Here is an 11,551-nt window from a genome sequence, read left to right on the forward strand (position 1 = left end):
GGAATAAGCAAGGCACTTCAGACTTTGGCCCCAGTCACCAACACACCCCTAGGGAACCATGGGCTTAACTTTCATCTCTGCTTAAAGGAGAAAGGCACAAGCACTTCTTTTAAGAAAGAGAAATCTAAACTTTTAGTGAACATGATTCCAATTAATTTGGTAGTAAGGAACTCATTAATGTAAGAAGTAACTTTACAGGAAGAAGTACAATAGCCTCACCTGTCAGAACTGTGCAGCTGATATATCCCAAGTCTTCTATATTATTTTATGAACTTGCTTGCCAGCCCAACCTAACCTGTGAAAAAGCTTACAGGCCCTACACTTCAGATAAACAAACTGCAGAAACTGGCGATTTTTGAGAACATTTTAGTTTCCCTGACAGCTTCAGGTATATTATTTGTCATCTTAGTTAGCTTTTACCATTCAATGATTCAATAAAGGCAATTTAACTGTGTACCATGTGTTCTAACACTATCAACTCACCCCAGCTTTCTGTAGATGGGCTACATTTAATTGGCCGTGAAGGGTACCATTCAGCCTGCACAACTTTCTACTTTGAGTGCTACCAACTGGTCTCAAACCAGGTAAATGAATTCCTGGTTCCAGTATCAGCTGTACTTTGCTGAAAGACCTGAAGAGGTTCTTAGGAGGCTGCATCTGATCACCACAGCATTGTCTGTTACACTTGTAGCAGACTTTACATCCCACAGCATTTACCTGCCTTTGCTGTCCTGCATGTTTGGATTGGCTCCTGCCTGCAGGAGGGACTGTGCGATCTGTGCCATCTCTGCCATGACATCTGGCGAGTGCTTCTTGGGGCTGTACGATGCCACAAGGTGCAGAGGAGTCTCCTGGTCTCCCAGTGTAGCAGCATTCACACGGGCACCATTTTTAATGAGAAAGTTTGCAGCAAATTTATCTCCTTTTGTGAAACAAAACCAAGTTATTAATGGATATATGTACCCTATATGTTTTATACTCCAGGAAACGGATACACGTGACTTCAATCCATACCATACATTCATTCCAACACAAGTGTCTGCTCCTAAAATGCCCCAGCAACAGGCAACTTCAACAGTGCTTCACTGCAAAGTCAGGATTAAAACACTTCACAGCAAATCCTTTGAAGAAGTGTTTTGCCCACAGGTTACCTGTGACTCAAGTTCTCACACCAGCTTATTGTTATAGTGATACTGACTTTGCTCATTCCTCTATCAAGATAAATCCATTGTTCCTTTAATAAAACATTGGACAAACTGTGATACTAAACATACAAGTATTTTTTGAACAAAAGGTACTATTCCAAGGCATTAGTCAAAAGTTTCCAGTTCAAGTTAGCCTGTTGAGTCTTACTGCATAAACAGGAATAACACAGCCTTTGCTCTTGGTAATTCAGTCCCTCATATATATACAGGGTAAGGGCTCCAGCAGTGCAGACCCACCATGCACAGCATTCCCAAGAACTCCTTGAGAGCTTCTCAGGAGTCAGAACTTAGACCCACTTCCACATATGAAACCTTGTACTTGAAACACCAATATGCAAAGAATAACTTCAGGAAAATACTGGCGGCCCTTGCTTCAAAGGCTATTTTGCATAGACATATTCACATTTTGCTTGGCCTGAATGCAAGAGTGGAGAACAAAGAACAGTGTTTTAAATCCATATTGCTGGATTATCTCTATCAACAAAAACAAAAGTCCCATTCTGATCTCCATATATGACATTCCCCCACTTTTCAGTGATTGTAAGTAGTAAGAATCATGTGGCAAGTGCAGACAATTTGCTTTAGCTCCATTTCCAGAACATGTGATTGTTAACTGTGATTAATTCACTGAAGTTGTGGTTACTGAAAAGCAAGTGTTCATTCTCAGAGCTCTAGATCAGACTGAAAGCAGACATTAGAACTAGGGACAAATGCCAGTATTAAGTATGAAGAACAGCCTGCTGCAATTTTTCCAGTGTTTTATATGGCTGCAGCCATCACAACACTGACCTATGCCTACAATGTCTCCTACTCCCGTGGCTGAAGTCTCACTCACAGGATCAGAAGCCAGCATTACCCTGTTTAGACATGTAGGAGATGAATTTAAATTTTGTGAGTTTAAAATTCAGCTCCCAACTTCTTCCTTTACTTCTAGGGGTCCGAGACAGTTTGCTGGTAAAAATAAACTTATGCTTGGCTTTCTGGAAGAGAGCTGCCAAAGACATTGCAGAAATAACAAGCAGCACAAGGTGTTCGCTGCAGATTTTTACCACACTTTGACCACAGGCCAAGATGCTGCTGATCCAAAGCCTTCAGAGTACTGTGGCCATGGCAACCAGAACCTGCTGTGCTCCAATTCTCATAAGATGCATTTTCCACTCTAAGGTGGGGAACAGCTCAATATAATCATGTAGTTGTACTCAGACACCACTCTGGTAACTGCACTGGAGCTTTGGAAATATTCAGACTGGACAGTCCAGGTACCACCACCTGCTCCTCATCTTCTTTCAGTCAGATTTTCCTGTTCTGAAACTGCTATGCAGTGGCAAGGACCCTTACTGTTAACCATATTTCAAAGAAGCATATGCTGCATTCAACCCAAGTCTAGGAAAGGACTTCTTCTTTGTGACCTTTATTTTGTTGTGCTCAATTCAACTATTTGTCAGAAAGAATACTGTTAAATTAGAATATTCCCAGTGTCTCCCTAGATTTCTTCCTTTAGCAGGCAATGTTCTACTAGATTGCACCTGGATGTCACATAGCATAAGTTTGCCCAGCCAGCAAACTGGCTCTCAGATCTCAAATAAGTCTGTTTGCTCTTACGTCTTAAAAAAAAAAAGAAACAGGACAAAGTTCATACTTCACTACAATTTTCTAACTGCAGTGTCACTACAACATGACACAGGAACAGACTTGGAAGTATGTATTCCACACTGGGAACAACTGGAAGTTAACAAAGCTTCATATCACATCTCCTTACCTCTCTGGATGGCTTTATGGAGCAGACTCCAGCCTGTCTTGTCTGCCCTATCTACATCAGCCTTGTGGTTGACCAGTGTAGTTGCAATACTCTCCAATCTTTGGGCCAGGGCTAGATCCAGAGCAAGATCTCCATTGTGATCCAATTCATTGAGCTTCCCAGGAAGCTACAACACAAATACAGCCAACTGACATTACAAGTACTTGAATAACTCTTCCTTGCCTCTTGTTGGGAGACAACTTATTTGCTAGTTGTTTAGAGTTTTCATCCAAGCAGAACAAATACCTGTTACTTCAGCTTTCAACAGAAAAGTTGTCCAAGGAAATGATTCTTACTGAACAGCCACGAAGCAGCAAAGTTGGCTATTATAACCATTCAGCTTTAAATGTACATAGCAATATCAGGTAATGGATTTTATTAGATATATTCTGTTGCATGAAGATGTTTTTAAGTGTTACAAATCACTTCTAAATTATGTCTTCATGAAGCTACTGCTAAATAGACCTCCATTACCTACACAGAAGTAGCTGTGGCAATGCTGAACATGCAAATAAGAATTAGTGAGAAAAATCACTAACGAGTTTCAGACTGGTACTTAGGAACTAGTTACTTGAAACACCAAATTCTAGAAGATAGATCAAGTCAGTCTCACTATACCTGTGAATCCATTTCAATAAGATACAAGAAGACTACATCTTCTCTCTCAACTTTAATGGCCTTATGCAAAGGATATTCTGTCTTTGACTTGAACATTTTATACAATAGCTGAGCACTCATGCTGCTGAAGTCTTCTTTACGCAAGTCATCCTAGAAGCAATAAAAAAGAGAAGGGTAAGCAATACTCCTGTTATATTTATAGACAAGGCATTGTACAATGTAATTTTGAAGTTCACAAAACAAGTTCAGTTAGAAGTTCCATTTTGATAACATTTTGGCAGGAAAAATCCCAGATAGTCTTTTAAGATTAGGAAGAAACAATCAGGAAGCTTTATATCTTACATTTTAATTTCAAGATCAGTCAGTGAAATTTTTCTTCCTTTTTGTCTACAGACATGGAAAACTAGCATTTTACCAGACACTATGGTGGATTAACATCTAGTCTTTAAGATAATCCTCTACTGACTTATTCTTAACTTTGCCAAAAAGTCCTACAACTACTGAAGACTGATTCATAAAAATATGAATAAAAGTAAACAGAATCTTCGGAATAAGAAGGCCTTAGGTCTCAGTTAGTGCTCATTTGACTAAACAGAAGCAACTTCATTTCCATGTAGAGCTGAGCATCAAAAGTTAGGAGTCAAGAAGAAAGTTGAGTTAAAACTGCTGACCCAAAGGTTCAGACATAATAATCTTTTTTTATGTATTAACATATCAAAACACTTCCCTTTGCCTTAGCATTAGCCAGAGAAAGAAACATCCACATCTAGAGTATGCATTTTAGATTTAGAATAATCTGAAGCCCCCCCTGCCCCAAGTTTACTGTTGACAAGTCTTATTTTAAAGGCTAACTCATTACTCAGTTAATCAAACTTTCTTCAAAATAAGAGATCAGAGCAAGTGAAACTTCCAAGCTGGTTGCAAGACCAGCTGCCTCTCCCTCCATTACAGAAGATAAATTTCCCTGGCTTCCATGAATTATTTTTAGAAGTAAAAGCAGGCCTGGGATTTGTGATCTGTATAGACAGAGACCAACTATGGATGAACTTCTAAACACTTTGGAGTCCAGATTTGATAAACAACCCTCTTGCTTATTAGAATACAGTCCCTTCTATTTGGGTCATGTTTAGGAAACTAAGACACTTTGTACAGTGAAGTATTTCCAATGAACAGAACAAGTTACTCCCCCCTACCAAGACATTCTCAAGACAATTGACCAACTAACTGAGGTTAGACAGTGTGGTAAGGTAAGCAAAATTCTACTATTACATTCTTATGATGTCCAAACATTTTTTGTCTTGCCTCCTTGTGCCAGAACTCACCCAGTGGCTAGCAATAATCTCAGCACAGTAGTTGAGGAGTGTGCTGGCACTGAGCTCCTCAGCAGTCTGATAGAAACGGATGCAGTTCCTGACATTAACGAGTGACATAACTCCTTTTTCACATCTGTCAAAACAGGAAAGCCAGTGTCAATAACCAAAAAGCTTCACTTAATCACTCTCCCATGCTGTAAGAGAGTCCTAAGACTCCTTTCTACAGATACCAGTAGAATATAGCAGGGACTTGCTTTAATAAGGCTAAACTGCATAAACATACTTTTGTCAGAAGTCCTAGAAGACTTCTTCCATAAGAGCAGACTTCTATCAGAGCCCACCTAGCCAAGGTCCATAATAACACCACACAGCAGTCTGCAAGTAGAGATCCATCCCAGCTCTCCCAAGGGCACAAACTGCAGTTCATTCACTACTATGAAGTAGGGAAGATGTGTATCTCTACAAGTACAACAGTGATCACAAGCAGGGGTTGTAGAGGTTGGATATTAGGAAAAATGTCTTCACTGAAAGGGTGGTCAGGCACTGGCACAGCCGCCCCGGGCAGTGGTGGAGTCACCACCTGTGCAGGGATTTAACAGGCGTGTAGACGTGGCACCTGGGGACATGGTTAATGATGGACTTGGCAGTGCTGGGCTGCTGACCACTCTATCTTAGTGGTCTTCTCCAGCTTAAACAATTCCATTATTCAATGATTCTGTAACTACAAAAACATCTCATAATTATGAATGGCATCCTACACATCGACCAGCCAACTGCTAAGTTCACACTACAACATGAGGGCAGCTTTTGGGCTGGTACAAGGCTTGAAGCAGTTTTAGCACTGGCCTTACAGATTTCAGCTTCTCTGGTCAGAACACTTGACAGCAATTTAATTGCTTCATGTTGAAGGCATACAAATCATAGATTATGAATGTACTGCTACAGATACCCCTTGGGCAAAGGATTATTCAATTAAAGGGTACTTTGACTAAATTCAAGGCTTTGAAGTTGTACAAACTTGACGAGGTTTCGTGGTCAGGCACTGGCACAGCCGCCCCGGGCAGTGGTGGAGTCACCACCTGTGCAGGGATTTAACAGGCGTGTAGACGTGGCACCTGGGGACATGGTTAATGATGGACTTGGCAGTGCTGGGCTGCTGACCACTCTATCTTAGTGGTCTTCTCCAGCTTAAACAATTCCATTATTCAATGATTCTGTAACTACAAAAACATCTCATAATTATGAATGGCATCCTACACATCGACCAGCCAACTGCTAAGTTCACACTACAACATGAGGGCAGCTTTTGGGCTGGTACAAGGCTTGAAGCAGTTTTAGCACTGGCCTTACAGATTTCAGCTTCTCTGGTCAGAACACTTGACAGCAATTTAATTGCTTCATGTTGAAGGCATACAAATCATAGATTATGAATGTACTGCTACAGATACCCCTTGGGCAAAGGATTATTCAATTAAAGGGTACTTTGACTAAATTCAAGGCTTTGAAGTTGTACAAACTTGACGAGGTTTCAATTTGTACATTCAGGCTTCTCACTAACTCCAAATGGTTTAGAACACTCTGTAATTCAATATAACAACCTAGCCCCTAATACCATGGTGTAATCACAGTCTCAGAACGTGAAAGCGTTGTACATTAACCCTATTTCTGAAGAAAGGTTGCACAAGATGCACAGAAGTTACAAAACTTTCACCTGTGCCACTTTAATACCAAGCTAATTGCCATTGACTTCCTAGCATTCTCTAACAACTCCTTTCTTGCAACTCTCCTGAACCTGATGCTATTCTACTATCTCCTCTCAACACCAGATTAGGGTTATTAGTTTGACTGGGAGAAGAACTGCAAAGTAAACATAAAACTTATGAGAAATCTGCTACAGTTTAACTGTAGCACAATGCTTCATTTCCCCTGATAAACTGAATGTCATGTTGTATTATTAAAAGCTCAAGACTTTGAAAAAAGTATAATTTTATCCAATTGCCAGCAGCTATCATCTTATTTCTGTTCAAACAAGGTTTAAGAGTTCAGGTATATTTACTAAGACTCACCTTTCCCTAAGCAGCTGGAGCTGAAATTTATTAGCTAATTTCATAAGCTCCGTCAAGAAGATATCATCTTCTCTTAGCTCAAGTTCATCTGTGTAGATCCACCGCAGCATTGCCATGGTTACCTCTGGATCAGCATCTGGTACAGGGAGCAACAGGATTAATAAAATACCTAAAAGCAATCACCTATCCTAGTAGTTGCTCTTCCTTTGACTTCTGAAAGTCACAGCTACCATAAAAAGATGGTCTTGTTTTGAAACTGTACTTAGTTCAAAATGTTGAAACTGGTCAGAAGTTGAATAACAATGCTGGCACCAAGCAGGAAAACCTTCTTACACTGGGACACTGCAGAATGCAGGGAGCTATCTGCTACACCCACGTTGCATATTTAGGGACCAGTGATGCCCCTTATGCTCCTTGGTCCCTCACATATGGCCAAATGCACACCCACATCTGACAAGAACAATCTCCCTTTTTGATTTAACAGCCATATGTTATGAACTGCTGCATTCCAACAAAGGTATTTACACCTTGTTACACTTTGGTAGTGACTACAAAGCACTTCAAACTGCTGGCAGCCACTTCTAGGAAAAGTGTAGAAGAGCCAGTTTAAGGAGCTGGTTATATTTCAGGTGTTTACAAGACTGATCACAAACTGATGTTTTTATGCAGTGGGAATAAAACGGAAAATCACACCATGGGACACTACTCAAGCCCAGTGGCCAAGGACCTTTGTCACCTACTCACAATTAAAATGACAATCCATCTTACAAGGATGTAGGTAAGAATAACTTCAGGAGATCAGATCAACAACAGAAATACCATTCATTTAAAAAATTAACCTTAGTCCTTTGAGCTGTTTTGTTTTTCTAAAAAAAATTTAAATTAAAAACCTTAAAGACACCAAAATACCCATCCTAAAACATCTCCTTTAGATGGAGGGTTGGCCCAGATTATCTGCAGAGTAGCAGCAGTACTTGGCATGCAGGCTGCCTCCTAGGAATCACAAGGTTTTAGTAAGACAAGTATTTTATGCCAAACTTGAAGCAATCAGAAAACCTACTTGAGATGTACTATCAGCTCTGCCTTGGCAGAGGTAAGAGTGCATTTTCTCCCTTTCAGTAAGAGAACATGTGTTCATCTCTTTCTACTCTTTTAAAGATTAGAAAATTCTACAGATTACACGAACTCTAAAAACACTCAATCTCAAATGCTGCCTGCATTCTGAAGATAAGATTCAGGCAATCTTAGCTTGCAAGTTCTTAAGAGAACCTCTTAAGAAAACCATTTCCAGGGAACAGCTTGTTGCTTGCTCCAGCTACTTCATAAGGTAATCCTTGTGCCATTTATCAAATTTATTAAAAAATCAGTAATTCAATTTTACAGTGGAAAGTATCATTTACTAGCACACATTCAAGTAGTGTTTGCATTGTTAAACATGTAAGACGGCAGTTACATTTGACATTCTCAGACTAGCTTAGACATGGAGCTAGAAACGCTTCAGACTGCCACTTGGAATGACACTCCAAGTAACATAAGAGCTTTTTAGTAATAGCTTTTGTTAGCATAGCAGTTTCAAAACTCCTTGGCATCTGTTTTCTTGTGCCTGCAGAAAGATCCACAAATCATGTTGCACGGAAGCCCACGCTGTCTCATAAAACCAGCTTGCTGTGACTTGCTACTTTCCAGTTTGTTTGTACTTAGAATTCATGATAAGATTAAGTGCAGAAAGTGAAGCCAGTGCTTAATATTCAACATGCCAGTCAGCAAGCCTGCTTAACTTCATACCTGGTTTTATTGCTCACAAATTAATTGTATAAGGCTGTCCTACACTGTTAAGTACAGAAAAGCCTGTTGAGAGTTCAATCTGCAGAAACACTGCTCAGTGTAAGTACATGCAAGAAATAGCTACAGCAAACCAAAATGCTCATGTAGAAGACAGTCTTTTGGAAAACTTCTCTTCCTCACCTGTTTTACAAAGGTATCAAAGTGCCAAAGCAAACAATTTCAATAACACATCAGTACTTGCATTCACTTCCCACACACACTGTGTTAACAAGCAGCAAGGTATTTCCATGACACGCTTCAGAGAAATTATGCACACTACCTCAAAAAGCCCTGTCCTTCCTCACAAAGGAAGAAGTCAAGCTCCTCCATATAGATTTGTTTTTCATTACGTTTAGTTGACTCTAGAAAAGACAAACAGGCCACCAATCTCAACCCCTGTTTGTTAAAGAGAAAGAAGGCAGGTTATTGACTTAACTACCCCTAGCACACAGTTCACAAGCTCACTACCACTTTTCAGAACGAGAGCTCCATAATCAACAGATTAAGCACCACTTTGAGTGGACAGCACTAGACTGAAAGGCACTTAAGCAACCTTCTCCCAACAGGCCCTTTCACAAGTCACCCTAAAGACAATGAGGCATCACATTACTCAGCAGTGACTGACCTGACAGATCCAGCTCCTCTGTTGAGGCAAGGTTGGCAAGACTCCATGTATCACTGCGTGCGGCCAAGACAAATTTGTGAGCTCTGATGTGCCTGTCCCCAACCTTTATCTTCAGATCACTGATAGGAGAAAAAAGCACAAACACGTATTATGCAGACTTTCCCTGCACTTAGGTATGTATAGATTCAGCATCTCCACAGTATCTATGTCATGATATCCACGATTTTGGTTCAAGTTGTTTGGGACGTTAAAACACAATTGGTTAAGTAAAACATGTTGTCAAATGGCAATCCATATTTTTCTAGGGAGAAATGCAGTGAGTCATTAATACTTCAAGTACTTGGTTGGGTTTGGGTTTTTTTACCATTTCAGAATAAACAGCAAGAGAATTATTGTAGAAGTTAGGAAAAGCCACCAATCTTGAAGTTAAATATTTATGTCACAGTGTCCATACTAATACTGTCAGCTAAGCACCAACGCTTTCAGGCAAGACCAGCAAGAGAACAACGCTGTTTGACAGTAGTCTGAGTGCAAGGCAGAATCCCCAGCTCCCCGGAGACCAGCTGTCAACAACACCCATTTCATCCTGACCGTTTATACCAGGTTATCCACTGCAGTTAGAAAATACCTGACCTGCTCTTTTTGAAGTCCCATGGCTTGCAAATGTTCTGACTGTGTAGGTGTGCTTTCCAGACCATTTTCCAAATCAAAGTACTGCTATAAACTACAGCACAACACCGAGATGTTACTTAATGAAACCTGCACTGGGACCTGCTACCTTTCTCATTCTGTGATGTGTAGGCCCTTTTAGACAACTATTCTATGCATTTAAAGCTAAGAAGCTGAACAGAAATAAAGTGCTGCAACTCTTCTGACATACACTATCTATCAAATCTTTTACCCAGCAGGCTACAGTAAATTCTTGCAGGCACAGAGCCTTTTCTCAGGGAGGCTCATGAAGAGATGCTGGTGCAAGGAAATTTTAACTAAAATAGATTTTCCCTTACATGACTAAACTTCTTTACTATATTGGCACTGCTTTCAGTAACAGCAAAGAAATTGATAAATATCACAACAGTCTCAGAACTGAATCAGCTCAGAGATCTAGAATACGGAAAGGATCCTTAGTATGCCTACAGAAAAGAAAACATTAACCATAACTTTGTGTTGAGATTCAAAAATACAGTGCATCACTAAGTCACATACATCACCAATACAACCAGACAAGCCAAATTAATCAGGCTTCTACACACACCACTGGAATACAGAACTGAAAATGTTTTAAGGACAAAGCCTTTCAAGAAAGGAACAGTTTTTCAGACACACTGTGTAATTAATCCATCAACCAAGTATGGTCCAGGTCAAAACTCCTTCTGTTCAAAGGGAGCTTTGCTGCTGACAGTGACCATTGTCAGTTTTCTCTGAACTTGTCTAAGAAACAAACTTCTGCTTAAAGCTCTCGATTCAAGAACTGGATACAGAATGTCACTTGATTTTAGCATGCTCTTCCATCTACAGCTGCAACTCAGGACGCTATTCACACCAGGCAGCGAAGAATTTTCCTCGTCTAAGACCAGGACCTAGTGCAGTCAATAAAATCAAAGGTTCCTGGAATTCCCCTTTCCCCAGAGGGGGATTCCTTACCTGTACTGCTCCTGCTGATAGAGTTCAGCTACAATGGTGAGAAGTCGACTGATGAAGGTGTCGCTGGAATTGCCCTGGTTGGACTCCACAGCCAGAAGGTTGCACCTCCTTTCTGTATCAACAAGTTTCTTCTGCAGCTTCACATACTCCTGGCGGAGGAGCATCAGATGCTTTTCCAGCTTGGCCACCTCCTCTGCAAGGCACACAGTGTTACTACAAGGTTGAGACATGCACACCTTTTTCTGGCATCTGAGGATAACTTAAACCCTCAGATTACACATGTAGTTTAATTACACAACACTCCAAGGACAGCCTCTCCTCTTCCACATACTAGAGCATCTCACCCCCTGTATTAAACCTTCTATTTTATATCATTTTCATAAACACATTGAAAAATCATAACACAGTCACAGAAGTCACTTACAAAGAAAGTTCTGAATTTTTTAAATTTACAGGAA

At 40.3% G+C, this 11,551-nt stretch overlaps 1 protein-coding gene across 1 annotated transcript in view; it reads right to left on the reverse strand.

Annotated features, from left to right (window-relative positions):
* The window catches only part of ANKFY1 (ankyrin repeat and FYVE domain containing 1), a 31,255-nt gene that overhangs the window by 16,208 nt on the left and 3,496 nt on the right, over window positions 1-11,551 (reverse strand). The window contains exons 2-8 of the mRNA XM_017743008.1: window positions 11,094-11,286; window positions 9,450-9,568; window positions 7,001-7,136; window positions 4,944-5,067; window positions 3,622-3,771; window positions 2,965-3,130; window positions 718-922 (exon numbers count right to left, since the gene is read on the reverse strand). Of these exons, the coding sequence (XP_017598497.1) occupies window positions 718-922; window positions 2,965-3,130; window positions 3,622-3,771; window positions 4,944-5,067; window positions 7,001-7,136; window positions 9,450-9,568; window positions 11,094-11,286 (1,093 nt within the window). The remainder of the gene's footprint in view (window positions 1-717; window positions 923-2,964; window positions 3,131-3,621; window positions 3,772-4,943; window positions 5,068-7,000; window positions 7,137-9,449; window positions 9,569-11,093; window positions 11,287-11,551) is intronic.

Source organism: Corvus brachyrhynchos, unplaced genomic scaffold, assembly GCF_000691975.1.
Source record: "Corvus brachyrhynchos isolate BGI_N302 unplaced genomic scaffold, ASM69197v1 scaffold99, whole genome shotgun sequence".
Lineage (NCBI taxonomy): Eukaryota > Metazoa > Chordata > Aves > Passeriformes > Corvidae > Corvus > Corvus brachyrhynchos.